The 16,800-nt window shown below is 38.9% G+C and overlaps 1 protein-coding gene across 1 annotated transcript; it reads right to left on the bottom strand.

The window, feature by feature from the left end:
• Window positions 1–7,037: 7,037 nt before the first annotated feature.
• LOC143132514 (E3 ubiquitin-protein ligase TRIM39-like) lies at window positions 7,038–14,438 on the bottom strand. The gene is made up of 6 exons (XM_076292081.1): window positions 13,119–14,438; window positions 11,796–11,891; window positions 11,415–11,645; window positions 10,180–10,202; window positions 9,979–10,097; window positions 7,038–7,710 (listed from the first exon to the last, which is right to left on the bottom strand). The coding sequence occupies exons 1-6, from the start codon at window positions 13,512–13,514 to the stop codon at window positions 7,169–7,171; spliced, it is 1,407 nt and encodes a 468-aa protein (XP_076148196.1). The 5' UTR covers window positions 13,515–14,438; the 3' UTR covers window positions 7,038–7,168.
• Window positions 14,439–16,800: the final 2,362 nt, after the last annotated feature.

Genomic DNA, 16,800 nt, shown 5'->3' on the forward strand with positions numbered 1-16,800 from the left:
GCTGTGTTTGTGTTTCTACAACATGTTGGCACAAAACGTAATTTCTGTCAACGATGTCCATGTTCAGTAGCCTATATTTTTTATTTAGTCAAGCAGTGACATGTGGTTTTTAAAAATAAATGTGGTTCTCAAAGTGGGGTCGGCAGCACATTGTCAGGGGGTCCCTGACAAAGTTTGCAACAAAATATGAAATTGTCTTATATGGCGAAAAATGCTACAGTATCAGTATTTGCCCAATTGATCTGCTGATACATTACATCAATATGTCAAAACACTTTACTATTAATTAACCGCCAACAAAATGAAAGTTATGTGAAGCAAACACTATGTGTTCAATAGGCCTACATTTGACAAAGAAACAACAATCCTTTTTTTTTTTAAATCCTACATACTGTCAAAATTTGCTAACATGAATATTGTGGTATTGGCACTCTATGTTTTTAAAATCCATATAACATAAGCATAACAGAAAAAAAAGCGATAAAGCTACATGATTAACTTAAGTTTTATGTGTTGCGATTTTGAGGGGTCCTTGGAGAATTTTCCACTCAATGAGGGGTCTCCGGCCCACAAAAGTTTGAGAACCCCTGGTTTAATGCATGGGGTAATATGACGTGAGACACACAAAAGATAAGCCTGTCTTTAGTAGCCTATCCCTGAATCCTGTCCCTCTCAAATCACTTTAAAGACAGAGACCCCGGACCCCCGTGTTATTGTGATTAGGAATAGGTCCAAATCTAAATGTTTGGGTTCAGTTTATGAAGTGTTGCTACAGCATAATACTGTGTGTTTGTTATTTTTATTTATTTATTTTTATTTTATTTATTTATTTATTTGGGGGGGGGGGGGGGGGGGGGGGGGGCGATCCAGGAGAAAATTGCCAGGGCCGAATTTTTTCCCAGTCCGACCCTGGGTTATGTCATGGATTTTTGTGAATGTTTCTTCAATTCTACATATGCATAAGTTTAGTCATCTAGTTCATATGATATTCAGATTTATTATCAATGCACAAATTAAATACCAGCAGTCTAAAACAAAATGCAGTTTTACCCAGTGGTGTAAATAACTGACATCCAAAAGGGCCTTCATGAAATACGTTGCTAGACTGTTCATACACATTTTAACGGGCCAAGTTGAAGAGCTACTGTCCGTTATTGTTCGTGCAAATAATAGGCTGATTCATGTTCCCTTGCATTTTGCAACTATGAGGTCCATGTTTAGTCTGGCTTTCGGCAGACTAAGCTCAATCTTTTAAGAAATCGAAAAAGAAATCGCCGGCAGATCAGGCTGAGGCCTCAGTCTCATAGCCATAGGCAAAACTGTATTGGACCGGTGTAACGTTGGTAGGCTACTAAATCATCCATCTCAAAGAATGATTTTTGTAGCACGTGCAACAAATATGTGTAGGTACAGCCCTGCCCTGGATACATCTCTCAACGTGCACTCTAAAACATTTGGTTTAAATGGAGATGGGTGCGTTAATAAATCTACATTGCGGCGAGTTGACAAAAATTATTGACTTTGACGAATTTATGTAGTTTCAGTCCTACTTTACTTTGAGCCATGCTCTGAATCACCTTTGAAAATAGAGGATAGCCTACAGTATATGGGTGTTTGGGAATGAACGTTGACTCAGATGCTTTTTGACACTTTGAGCAGAAATGTCCCAGCCCGGTGTTTAGGATGCATCATAGACAGGTTATCTTTCAGGTAGCCTATTTTCCATTAGAAAACCATCACGTACAGTAGCGAACGTGTTGTGGCTAACTCACTTAGCTCCTGTTAGTGGCCTAGGTTATGGTCATAAGCAAATGAGATGACAGTCGAAAGATACAATTAGTGCTGTTATCAATTTGCTTGGTAGCCTATAACCGCATTTATGGTTTTCTACAAATACATCAATAATCAAATTGGCCTCCATCACTCAACCAATGCAAACGGTAGGCTAACATTATTTTACCTAGGCTACGTCCTAGGCTATTGATATAACTTAAGACGTAGCCTACCTGCAGTAAAAAAGCATGTCCGATAAACATTCTCAGATTTATTTCGGCTTCAAGAAGAAATGGGAATTACACGTCATGCAGAAATCATCCTACCCTTATTAGACGTTCTCTGCAGTAAACTACAGTCTTGTCCTTGTAGGAAGCATCTATTGTCTTTCCAACCTACTTTAGATTAACTTCCAACAAAATTACGTCTCACTCACTGCAACGATGCGCCATCTGGTGGACAAACGACTACGTAACGCCAATTCTGGAAATACAGCCAAATTATGATGAATATTTGGTTTTACTTTAATCCTACTGAATTTGTAATTATGTATCGGCGGTTCTTATTGCCGATACTGATGGTATGTGTGTGCCTGTGTGTGTGTGTGCGTGTGTATATGTGTGCACCACCATCTACAGGCCAATGAGTGTACAGCCACTAAATGTACACATAACTTAATTTTTATAGACCCCCCCCCCATGGATGAAATTCTACGAAACTTGGCATACCCCCAGAGAATGTCAGGTTAATCATACACATAAAAGTTGGTGCAGTTCTGAACATCTTAACTGAAGAGAGGGGCGATTAAAGCAGAATGATATTGCATTTTCATTTTTTACCGGGGGATGCAAATCACAAATGAGTGATTATGGGGTAGGTTGATGTGGGCCCTTGAGACCAACATACAATAAAAAATTCTTCATCCTCGGTGCCACAGTTCAGGTAGTTATTTAGGAAAAACTGCATTTTTGGGGTTTCGGGGGGCACAGCGCGTGGGGGGAGTGGCCCCCGGGGACCAAACGAAAATGTGCCCCGGTGGTTCGGTGTCCCGGGTATCGTTGACCAAAAATTCAGGAAGTAGATGACAGGAAAAAAAAGAAAAAAAAACTTTGACAATCCCGGCGGCGGTCATACTTAATCAATCAGTTGTTTGGATTATAAAATATTTATCATGATAATCAATTAATTGTTGCATGCAAGTGGCCCTCAAAGAGGTATTCAGTGTAAAGTATACCTCAACGTCTTTTCTGTGACACCCAACCAGGCTTCAGATTCCCGAGATTGCCTAATGCTTGCTTCTGAACTGACATAAACAAAGCTGCATTCCTCTCTGATGAATAACAGGCTTCCCGTTAATGCTCATGCTCCCCCCAACAACCGTTACTGAGATCGGTGAGGCAGGTCACAGCTAATCAAACTCTGTCACACCCCTTTACTGTACACTGTACAGTATGCTTTCTTGCATGCATAAGATAGAAAACGAGTTACAAGAATGCAAGTGAAAACAGAGGGATACTGTGTGGCAACATTTTCTCTGTGCTGTCCCTTCCTCTGCTGCTCTGAGACCGCCTTGTCTCCTCCCCCTCAGTCTGCTCAGGCTCCCACCCCTTGGTGTTTTGTTATCCTTGTGTGTGAAAATGGAGGGAGAGAGGTGAGTGAAAGCTGCGTATTTGTAAGTTAAATTGTAACATCACAATATGGTGTGTTCACTGAGGTGATTATTTTGATGTTTTGAATGATATTGAAGCTAGACGGGAGTGTTCAACACTCAACTTTTGAACATTGTAGCGCTAGAGGAACATGAAGCTTGTGGGTTTCAGGTTGCTGTGTGTACTGCTATGTCTTCTTCATTTGTCTTTTTTGTTGTCACACATGTCATCCCTTCTATTTTCTGATAGCACTCTTTTACACACACCCCTCGTTCTCAGGCATCTTTCTGTGCTTTCCCCACAGTACTGACTCAGAGAGGAAGGCAAATGGGGTGACTGAAGTTCAGACAGTGACAGGAGGAAACAAGCCGCTACATCGCTTTTTAGCAGGACGGCCAAGATACATTGGGGTCAGCTCAACATGCATGCAAACAGATGTGAAATGTCAATATTGTAGGTCTTTTCTAATGTTCTGTGTAAGCAGACTGTTTGAAAGCTGCAAGAGACTGTTTAGAAGGTGCAGGCAAGATGTACTGTACAATGCATTTAAAAAAGACAGATTATTTTTTGCACCCGTTTTTAGTCAACTTTACTAAAGGTGGCAATAATTCTGGAGGGATATATTATCAGTCTTTTTGATTATATATATATATATATATATATATATATATTAGGGCTGTCAATCGATTAAAAAAATTAATCTAATTAATTACATACTCTGTGATTAATTAATCTAAATTAATCGCATATATAATTTTTGCTGTGAAGGTATTTTAAATATTTAAATTCAAATGAATCATGGAATAATCAGCATTAGTGACATTAAAGTTCAAAAACTCTTTTATTATTATTTTCACTGTTCAAATAATTGCCATAATAATCTATGATATGACCTAATATGCTGAGGAAATAAATTCAAATGTGCTTAGGGAATAAGTTTTTTTTTTCACATACAAGGCATTTCAGGCCACAGATATAACCTAGGGGACACAATGAAAATTAATTAACACTCCCCTCAATGTCAACACTTATTTCTTTGCATTGATGTGCGACTATAGAGTTGATGAACTCCGGTGATATGCAAATTCCTTGCTGCAGACATTGCAGAGGACTTTATTTTCAACACTTTTTTAAAAGTAAATGTTCCAATCAATGATCCAGGCAGCACGTTTTCTTCTGTCTCCTTCATTTTACAGTCTAATTTTTACTGACTAGAACGGCTCGGGGTCAAAGGTCATACGGAATCGATTAATCTGCACCAATTTTTTTAATCAGTTATTTTTTCTTAAATTAATTCATCGAAATTAATCGGTTATTTTGACAGCCCTAATATTTATATAGTGTCGGTCAGGGTTGGTTCATTCTCATGGTTCTGTTTCATTCTCTCTGGACAGATTGCGATAATGTTCTTTGGCTGTAACGAGCTGATGCTGGGTCTCCCGCTGGTTAGAGAGACCATAATGACCTCAGCGAGATTGTACACTCCTTTCTGGCAAGGCACATTGGTAACTTTTCTTGATTACCCTTTTAATCAGTTTCATAAGTTTATGTGACTTTCGTTCTAATTTTAAGAAAACCTCTTAAATGTTGACATGACATTGATGGTGGCTTTATCCCTTTTGATTCGCCCCCTCAGTTCATGATCTGTGGAAGTTTGTCAATTCACACTCACAGCTACCCATCCAAAAAGCTGGCAAGTACTCCTTGTGAATTGCAATCTTAAGTTCAAGCCCTAAAAGTACAGTACATGTCATTATCAGGAATTTTATTTTAGCTACATAAGCATAAGCATTTTGTTTGTAAAACAAATGCAGTTCGATCCTCTCATCTCTTTCCTGTTCTCTTCTCCAGGTGACTGTGTGCTTGGCTATGTACATTGTCACAATACTAGGCGGTTGCTTTACACTTATTTTCAGACTGATTGCCATTACTCATATAGATGGAATGTACTATTATACTTTCGATGATGATGATGCATATGTCCGCCATGTGAGTATGAAAATTTCCATAGATGAGATTTTTATCCTTGTAAACACCCATGTTAATAGCCTTCCCTTGTTTCATTGCATTACATTGCCACATGCTATTAAAGTTATATTATTTTTTATTTTAAAATGATGTAGTGTTTACAATGAAAGATCTCTCTCTCTCTACTTGTAGGCTCAGCTGAAAAGCACTGAGGCTGTGTTATATTCATCTACAATAGTTGTGATTATTCTCCTCATTTGTCTTTGCTGTTTTGCCAAACGATCCTTAAAGTCCTCCAACACACAGGTGAATCACTCCCCGAGTAAGAAATGTAACCGATCTGGCAACTAGATTGTTGGGCCCTAATTCAAATGGGAAAAGTCCAAAGTCAGTCCTGAGCACAGGGTCTTGTGCATTAACTAAATCTATTGTATGGTGGCATGTGGGAGCATTGTACTACTGACCCACCACATGTTGAGACTAGGATTTTCCTCATGGTGATACATTAGCAAATGTACTTTTCTTAGTTATTGTATTATTTTAAGTTAGATTTAATACTTTGCACCTCCCTGTCATTTTAATAAGGACCCCTTATCTCTAAGGTTACACAGTTAGAACTATTTAATTAATGTCACATAGACAGTCTCTCTCTGTGCTCCTGCACTGGTTTAATGCTTGGCCATCTCTCCTTTCCTCCAGGTCATCATGCGACAAGTTCTGATGGTCACAGACACAGAGACAGAATGAACAGAGTTACGCAGTGGAAATTTTCTCAAAGCTAATAACTGATTAATTTCACTGTAACCACACTAATGGACTCACTCTAGTTGGTCATTATACCTCATACTGCAAAACACGAATTTCATGAAAGTAATGAAAAAAGTTAATTTTCTTTTAGGAAGTCATCTAGTCACTGTGGAAAAAACAACATGATTTTTGATATATTACATACCTTATACACCAGTATATATTGGGACTGCAGAGTAGGCTTGTATGAAAACACTAATCTGACTAACAGCCTATATTAATCAGTTTTATTTTTTTTAAGTTGTAACAACTAGATGTACCGCAACACGGTACAAAATATGTCCACCACTCAGTTCTCTTTGCAAAAATAAATCCCGCTTGTCAATTTGTCTCCATCTCCTACTCTTGCAACTTTTGTGTATGTAAATAAGAGTGTGCATTGAATGTATGTGTGCTTCTCTGTGTGTATCTTTGGCTGACGTGTTCAAAACTGCACACAATTCAACATGTAGGATCATTATTACCCTCTGAATACATGCCAAGTTTCGTGGAATTCCCTTCCTCTGGAATTGTTTTTTATGTCCTCAAATGTACTTTCAGAAAGAACATACAGTTTTGGACTTGCACAATTTCTTGAATCCAGATGACTTTCAGTGTCAACACTGTTTAACGCCTCTTGAGTAATAAATTAGTGGTACTTCGTAACATCCGTAGAACTTATATATAAATCAAAATAGCCTCAATTGCTTTTGTTTATACAATTGTATAGAGGTACCAATAATCAAAATAAATGTGTTGTCTTTTATTAATAGATTTTTCCTCTTTATTTTCATTGTGAAAATAATAAAACACTAAAAGAAGATTTTTAAATTCCTTTTTTTACTCATTAAGGGGTGCTAATACATTTGGAGGGTGCTGTGCATTATGAGCACATTACATCCATAAATGGTTGGAAATTCATTCAATATATATAATGTAAATTAATCATAATTGACTTAAGTATATCATCCATGATAAGACAGAGGTGAAATCTAACTATGCTTCAGGGTAATGCAAGACTTTACTGGCAGCATCCTAAGAGGAGAGAATGATGACTTAGTCCAAAAGTATGGAAACATTCTCTCAGTGAAAGTGTGTGTGAAAGTGTGTATGTGCGTGTTATTATCAGGGTCAGAGAATGACAGCTTTCGTCTGTCCCAGTCCAGCTGCACTCTGATCCTCTGGAGTTTCTGCTTCACTGTGAGGGGAGTGGAGTCATGAGGAGAAGTACATGCTCCATATCCAGCACCATCATACCACACACTCCACAGTCCACTTCTGGAGTAAATCTCTCCTTTCCTCTGGAGAGACTCTGTCATCACACCCACATCCCACAGTGTGTTCTCCCCAACCTCCACATCCCAGCAGTGAGTCCCTGAATTAAAGCCCTCAGAGGCCAGGACACTAACAAACCTATCAAACCTCTCTGGGTTACCAGGAAGCCACTGTGTCTTATCACTGTGTATTACACTGGTCAGATCCTCAGACAGGATGAGATGTGGGTGTGCAGTGTTGGGATCCAGAGTCACAGGAGCTGCAGAGAGAAAGAACGCACACATATGAGCTGAACACTGAGTGATGTGTGATGAGGATGTGAATGATGGTCATTATTATTCTTGTTTGTATTGTGTGTTGTGCTTTGCCTCTGATGACTGGCATCCAGGGTTGGGTAGTAACGGATTACATGTAATCTGGATTACGTAATCAGATTACAAAAATCAAGTAACTATAGCCTAATCTATCAACCCAGATTACAATGAAAAAATTGTGTAATCAGATTACAGTTACATTGTTGGGGATTACCTGATTACATTTTATCATGCAAACAATGCAACTTTTTTATGATAGCCTAGCTATCTTTTAATTTGACAAGCAGTTCATTCGGATGTTCACTTTTTAGACTTTTTTAAGATATAGTTAAAAACAAAATTATTCACACCCCTGGCAAGTATTGATTTTTTCTTGACCAATATATTTGTTCTTACTTAAAATGACACTTGCACATGGCAAAAGGTTGCAAGACAATGTGGTAAAAACATGGAATAAAAAAAGTGTTTTTATCTTTTTTTTAATTTTTATGAAAAATTGCTTGTTCAAAATTATTCATACCCTTTTTAAACAAGCACTGGAAACATCTTTATTTACCACCACAGCTCTCAAAATGGTTCATATAATACCCACCAAGCCTCTTCATGTCTCCACAATGATTGTAGACTGCACCTTTTTAGCAGCAATCTGGGGTTTGAGGCAGGAAAGATTATTTGCCATCACTTTGGCCTTGTGCTCACTTTTTTGACGGATTGAGGTCCGCTCTAAAATGTTGATATTGTTCTCTGTTAACCATTTCTTGCCTTGTTTGGCTGTATGTTTTGGATCATTGTGTGGTTTAATGTTCAAATGCTGCCTTTTGGGGCAGCCATGGCCCTACTGGTTAGGGCTCAGCCTTTGGGCTTGCTGGTTCGACTTCACTAATTCACGGATTGGGATAAATGCAGAGACCAAATGTCCCTCACAGGATCAAAAGATATACTTACTTACTAACTTACATACTATTGGGGCAGGTCTCTCGGCACACCTTTTCCTCCTAATCTTAATGTAGCCTCTTGTTTTAGTGTTACTGTTTACTTTGAGAAAGTCACCAGGTCCCCCTGGTTGAAAAACATCCCAAAATAATAATTTTCTCACCCCCACAATTGAAATGGACATGGTGTCATTTGGGTTTAATGCTTCCCTTTTTTATGCCAATCTCAGACCATGTCCCTGGGTCACAAAAATCCAGGTCCAGGTGTGCCCTTATAAAGGTTAAGCTGAGTTGTGCATGTTTGAGTGGAGAAAAATAGAATGAGAATTCTTTTATCAATTCTGTGGTGGTGTCTTTTACTTAATGGGCATATTTATTGAAGTAATCCTAAAGTAATCAGATTACATTACATGTTTTTGGTAATCCAACTGATTACGTTACTGATTACAAAAATTGCCATGTAATTTGTAGTCAGTAATGGATTACATTTCAAAGTAATCTGACCCAACCCTGCTGGCATCAGGGATGTTTATGGACTATTAACCCCATGAAATGTATACCCATGGCACTTTAGTGTACTGTATATAAGATGTGTTGCAGGATAAAAAGAAATAAAAAGATCATACACACACCCCAATCACTGATCACAAACATAAACACACACACACACACGCACGCACACAAATAATCACTGATCACAAACACACACAAGCACACACACGCATGCACACACAAATCACTGATCACAAACACACACACACACACTTTGATCGCACACATTACTGTAGCTCTCTGATCACATCATCACACACTCTCTCTCTCTCTCTCTCTCTCTCTCTCTCTCACACACACACACACACACACACACACATACATACACACACACAGACCACCACCACCACTCTCTGGTCAGTCACACAAAATTACACAAAACTATTCTTTAATCACACACACAACCACTCTCTGATCACACACAATACTGCAAGTTTCTGATCACACAGATTTCACACACACTACCACTCTCTTCACACACACACACACACACTACCACACACACACTCTGTCCCACTTCCACATTTGTTCCATCACACAGGGACAGGTTGTAGTGCAGTGTGTCATGTGTCAACTGCTTTGAGTCTCTATTTTGTAAACAAAGGTGGCTTTATGCTGCTAATAACCCCTGGTAACTGTATTATCTACCCCAGTAGCACAGTGTATCCTCTCCTCATTCCTTGCTTATACAGTATGTGTTTGGTTATGTGGAAACAGCAGACTACTCACCGTATTGAACAATCTCATGAATCTTCTCCCAGACTCTGAACATCAGGTTGCCCAGGTGCTTTACCACATTGATCAGAGCTCCTGATTCCCCCTCTGGAACATGCAGTGAATACTGAGCTCTGGAATAACATTCATGAGTCAGTGCTGTGGGTTTGGGTTCAGAACCACAGAGAAAAGAGGGTCAGGAGGCAGATCACTCACCTTTCCACTGTGTTCTTGTAGTTCTAGAAAATAAGTCAAGCCTCTGTTATATTATTATCATATTTATTTGTAAAGTAACATGCACATTTAGCAGACACTATTATCCAAAGCAACACAGACTCGAAAATGAACCACGGGGCAACAAATTGTCAATTGTTACTACCAATCATATAAAATCAAATAAAATCATCAGAACATCCTGTCTATTTAGTTCAATACAAGTAGGCTGCTGCATGTAGCCTATTGGCTGATGTACAAAGTTCTTCCATCTGAAAGTGAACGCTGTGCCTTGCCATAGATTATTACCGAGAATTTACACTTTCACTTCATCAGGTAAACAACCTCTGACAACATTAAAATGAATCAAAAGTTTAGTGATCATGAAATAGGCCTAATGTAAGACATGATAAGATGTCAACAAGCAGTGATGCAGTAGTTCTCTATTAAAAATACTTTGAGGGATCATTGCAAGATATTATTTACAAAATGTAACAAAATTGTGTGCTCATTTTACTAAATCGTGCACACATTTTACTATTTACTGAATTGTTTACAGTTTACTAAATTGTGCTCTCAATATAATAAATTGTGAGCACAATGTACTATATATTTAATTTTGTAAAATGAGCGCACGACACACGATTTAGAGAATTGTGCGCACGATATAGTGAAATGTGTGCATGATTTACTAAATTGTGCACACAATCTAGTAAAATGAGACCACAATTTAGCAAAATGAGCGCAAAATTTAATAAAATGAGTGCACACTGCACAATTTACTAAAATGAGCGCACATGATTCTCTCGATATACAAAAATATCTTGCAATGACACCTTCAGGGCTCCGTATAGAAGGCATTTGTTGCGTGACAGTAGTCAATCTCTGTAACCTTCTAATGCAGTTTTTATGTTAAGCAAATTTAAGCAGAAGCTGAGTTACTTTTACAGATATTTTTTAAAAATTGTGCTTCTGCTGCCTTGGCATGCACATCAGTCATGGTTCATTTGCACAGGGAACCCAAGTACCCATACCCATGTCCATACCCAAGCAGGAGCTCAAATAGTTGTAGGAACTGCCGTCAGAGGAACTCTTTAATCCCCTGTTCCATGGTGTTTGAATGTGCCAAAAAGGGGATCTAGGAACTTTATGTTCTAGGAACTACAAAAAGTACAGAAAGGACCTTTTGAAGCAGTTCACTTCAGTAGACTTCTTTATACAGACAGCAGATGGTATACCTGCAGGAATGTGATGTTATCAGCTCCCATCTCCTTTTCAATGGCTCTTATTGAGTCTGAAAGAGATGAGATCTCTCTGCTCATCTTCTCAACCTTCTCCTTCATCTTCTGGCTCTTCTGCTCCTCTTCCTCCCTCAGTGCAGCTATCCTGGCTGCCTCTTCATCTTGTAGAAAATGGTGAAGCTTTTGAAATTCCTCTTTGATCTGCCTCTCTGTGTGTTGGGCCTGAGTCTAAATAAAACATGACACAATTATTGATGCAATTTAATTATGAATATATGTGTCAATTTCATTTGAAACCAATCATCACTCTTGGAATTATTTGCTTTTACATGATTACATTAAAAATACAATTTATTTATGATATAATCCAGACCTCACCTTAATATGTTCTGCAGTTTGGTCACAGATGAGTTTAATTTGTTCAAAGGTCTTCAGTTTCTTCTGTAAGGGCTGTAATTTGATCTTGAGTCCCACCTAGAATGAATGAGCTCAATGTTCAGTATAAAGCAGAACATACAATTCTGGCACTATGAAATCAAGTTGCTACATGTGTATGTATATGTGAATACATTCAGGACTGATGTGGGGATAGCAACCACAGAATGTAGAAAAGGTAGCCTACTGTATGTGTTAAGAGATATAGAGATGTTAAAGGGGACCTATGCAACATTTTCAACTTAATAAAACAGTTTAGAAATCATTGTGATGGTTAAATGACCTGTTGTGGCAAAAATGGCAGCTTTCCCTGCTCTCCCTACCGTCTCCTACTGGAAAACCAGCCTTGCAGCATCCAGCATCCCGGCAAAGTCTGAATCATGAAGTCTCGTGAGAAGCAAGAGCGAGCAAGAAACATAAAAAGCTTTAGGGAAATTCCACATACACACGCCCCCCTCAAGGACCGGTTAGCCATGCCAGCTAGCTATTAGAATAGCAAGCAACGATGCCTTCAATTTTTTTAGATGTTCATCTAAAATAGGTGCATAGGCTATATTGCACCACATTTCATTATCTGTGATGACTACTTTTACATTTCTGTTAGAGAGTAGAAGGCTTCTTAAAGTTTGCTGCTGGACATGCGGTGCATTATTGGAGTGTATGTTATTGTATATGCATTGAACTTGTATGTAAATCCAAACAGTTCTGCAACACTGCCTATGTAAGCTATGCCAGTTTAAATCCTTTGAATCCTCTGACACAATCAGCAAGGTGCAAAGACAATAAGCAAGGTGGTTCAGTGAGTAGGCCTATTGTGTTGTCTGTGAGGTTTTTTTTTATTGGTTAAGTGGTTCTTGGTCTGAAAACTTCTCATGATCCCCCTGTACACAATGAAAATGCTTTTGTTGTGGAGGTGAAGGATTAACAACAGGCAAAACTATCTCCAAAGAGCTATATCTGACATTATAATCAGACTGACAAGGTAGCCTAATGTTTCACGATTCTCGCAAGATTTGTCGGTCCGCCATTCAGTTGCATGACTGGTTTTCTCTGTAGCGACACCTATGCTGTATGGCTATGCTAAGTGAACGATTCGTCTATTAAAAGTTTGTTTACCATCAAATTAGCTTTGTAAAGGTGAGAAAATGCATAGTGTACCTTTAAAGGCATTACAATCCCTTCTGTCATAATCCACTTATGGGTGAATGCATCAAGATGTGTGTTTTTATAGAGCCCTTCGCCAATATTAAAATAGTAGATTCTCACCCTACGGTCCTGTGCTGCTTCATCTATGGGACTGAAGGTGTGATTTTTATGTTTCTTTGACGTCTTACACACCACACACACAGGCTGTTTATCCTCCAGACAGAAGAGCTTGAATTTCTCACTGTGCAGACTACAGAGAACCTCAGACCCTGCTGAAGCTCTCTGACTTCTCTCCTGTACAAAGGTCTCACACAAGTTCCTTAAAGCCAAGTTAGGTGGATAGAGTTGTCTTGAGCACTTTCTCCTGCAGAACGGACATTCTCTGGATCCTTTACTCTCCCAGAAGTGTTGTAGACAGGCTTTACACACACTGTGAGCACAGGTTAAAATGACAGGATCCTTGAAGATGTCACAGCATACAGCACAGGAGAGATCCTCTTCCAGTTTAGAATCCATTTGGTCTTCTTTCCATAAAATCCTTTCCCCTCTGTCGTCTGTTTCACCAGCAGTGTAGTTGAGTCAGCCAGGAGGAGAGAATAAAAGTTTCCCGTATGAAATCAAGTGTCGCGTGGAGGGCAGAGAATCAACCGGTTACTCAACTTCACATCCTGCTCTGGTGCAAGTTAGTCAGAGACAGGGACCAGTTGTCAAACCAGTTCTTCTATGACTGCTGATTTATTCAGGATACAACTTGCCTTGTGGGTTTGAACAGCACCAGACGGAGGCACAGAGACTGACCCCAGATCAGTGGAGACTCTCCCCACACAGGCTTTCCTCTGATGTTCAGGTGAAAAGTAGGCAGACCATGTGCAGTTTGAACAAATAACTTGCCAACCAGTAATGGGCAGTAACGCATTACTGTAATCCCATTACTTTTTTCAAATAACGAGTAAAGTAAGGCCTTACAATTGCAAAAACAGTAATGAGAGTAATGAGACTGTGACAATGACGTAGCTGTGATCATAGATGTAAACAACAGACACACGTGTGCAAGACATAGAGGGAGAGAACGCGAACATGGAGCATTTAATTAATTGCAGTTCAGACATTACGAAAAAAACATTAACGCTGTATACTCTGCGTGGGAAGAAAAATGTTGTCGACAGCGAAAAATTCCACCTTAAATCTGAGCAAGCACCCAAGCCGTCACAGGAATGTGAAACTCATTTAGACACCACCAGATCCCGACATGCTGCAACAGGTGAAAATAGACTCAAGAGGACGTCGCCGGTTCCCTGTAGCCTACCGTTATAAAAGGAGCCAGGGCATATAATATTTTGGCTGCATTCACTGTGATATGGAAAATGGACAAAAATATAATGTGGTCTTTGCCGTTTTGTATTGAGGCATGTGAGTGTTGAAGTCTTCAATAATTTGTTTCCCTTAAACTACAGTAAGCCTTTACATGAAGCACTGTAGCCTATGCCGATTGAAACACTCCACTCAGATAGCTATCACTTTTAATTGCAAACAGAAAAGGTCTAGCTAGCTGTTTATACCAACTTAATATCGTCATCATTATTGCTTATATTGTGCTAAATGTGGAGTTTGTGGACTAGCCAATGGCTTATATTTGAATGGAGCTGATCATTATGAGAGTTGTGTAGACGCTCTTAAAGTGACAGCGCGCCATTTATAAATTAGTTAAACTGCATCAAATTAGTAGTATTTCTTAAGAAATATTTTAAACTAAAATGACTGTCATTATTATCATTTAAATAATATATATTACAATATCATTTTATTTGTGCTTTGGGCACCAAAATAGCCAGCAGCGGCACTGCACACACACAGTTCAAACACATACTCTTCTTTGACATTAGAACAGCCTAAATGTGGCATGCAACAGCATTTTCTGTTTTGGTAAATGCATTACTCCTCTCTGCACTGCAACTGTTAAAAGATGTAAATGTTAATAGAGACTTTGGTTTTAATTATTTTATTGCTGTATTTTATTTACATCTATTTAAATGAAGGAGTATACACACCAAAAAGTTAAGTTTGAAACTAATAAACCAAGTTTAAAAAAAGCGTATTCAGGTTGTGTATAGCTAGTGTTTTTGAAAAGTAACTAAGTAAAGTAATTAGTAAAGTAACTAATTACTTTTGAAAATAAGTAATCAGTAAAGTAACTGGATTACTTTCTTTGTAATCAGTAACTAATTACTTTTTCCAAGTAACTTGACCAACACTGTTGCCAACACAGTGAAGCAAATAAACTTTGGAATACATATATTGCAATGTAGCATTAATGTGGACATAGAATATGAGCATTGTGTTATGTTAATTATGATAATTAATTTTGGTGAAAGATTCCTGGGTCACTGAAACACCGGGGAGCATGAAACTGGGTAGGCGTATAGCAGGAAACACCGGGGAACATGAAAGTTGCGGGGCATGTAGCCCCACTCTCATATGGGAGTTGTCAAAAGTTGTTTTTTTCCATCATTTATTTGGTCAACAATTCTCAGGTCACCGAAACACCTGGGAACATTTTGTGGGCATTGTGTGGACATTTTGTTGGGCATGTAGCCCGAGCCCAACTTACTGTATACTGTCCCCTGCTTCATGTTTCTATCTGCAGGGGTGCCAGTCCCAGGACCTCTGAATAAGATCCTGCTGGGCCAGCTGGTCCTAAAGGGCAGAAGGGGGAGGTGGAAATGCCAGGTAAGGAGAGTCATAATGATGTGTGCTTCTACCTGTGTGTGATGTGTTTCTGTATGCATTTTTATGTGGAGTGGTACTTCATCAATTTTCTGCATTTTTACATCAGGAGCTGCTGATGCTTCCATACAGGTAAATATTCAGACTATGAGATCCAGATTATTAGCTTGGCGAGCCAGACCCACATTAAAATGTAGGGTCTGGGCACTCACTGTTCGCAGTGCTCAGTCCGAGGGGCGGGATAATCAGTTGTCTTTCAAATTCCCTCTGCACGCAATAGGACGCAATAGGATATTTGTTTTCAAGTAGCAGGGAATTCAAGCCAAACCGTTGCAACTCTGGCATCAATCATTATGTTAAGCCCACCAAACGACTCTATACACGATTTCAATGCCTGATTAAGTTTCGATTTCTGGAGCTCACAAGCCAACGGAGAGTTGCTAGACTAGCCCTGGCAGCAAATGTAATTTCTAGGCTGCCAGATTATCTCTTATGGAAAAAAATCTTATTTTCTTCTGTCTTTTCTGTGATGCTAAGTATACCTTCTTGTTCATAGCCATTGGCTTTCACATCGTCAGGAAAGTAGGAATGAAGTATTACGTGACTGAGGGTCACGTAACAACAATTTTGATGCTGGTCTGATATTCTGTAAAGATGCAAGTGATATGGAAGTGATCTTGTGTTGCCCAAAAATGAAGAGGTGAACAAGATTCTTTTGAATATGTTAAGTGTTAGAGGCAAAATATGGGTGGATAAGGACAACAGACAGGAAGATAGAAGGGACTTTCCTGGACACAGATGACAGCACACTGAGCTTCACTTAATGGAAATCAGGACAGCCTAATAATAATAATAACTAGATGTACCGCAGAGCGGTACAAAATATGACCGCCGCCCAGTCCAGCACATTTTTTCCACAAAAAGAAATCACGCTGAAAGGCCTATATGATTCTAACTGTCTCACTAAATTGCATTATCCACACTCAATTCTCACTGGTATCTGCTAGACAACTTAGTACCAAAACATTATTAGTTCATAGATTTCACATGTAAAATTCATTTTATACAACCCCACCTC

The sequence above is a fragment of the Alosa pseudoharengus genome, unplaced genomic scaffold, assembly GCF_046254945.1.
Source record: "Alosa pseudoharengus isolate Yale_2024_CS ecotype anadromous, Long Island Sound unplaced genomic scaffold, YU_APseudo_1.1 YU_APseudo_1.1_scf_19, whole genome shotgun sequence".
In the NCBI taxonomy this organism is placed as follows: Eukaryota; Metazoa; Chordata; class Actinopteri; order Clupeiformes; family Clupeidae; genus Alosa; species Alosa pseudoharengus.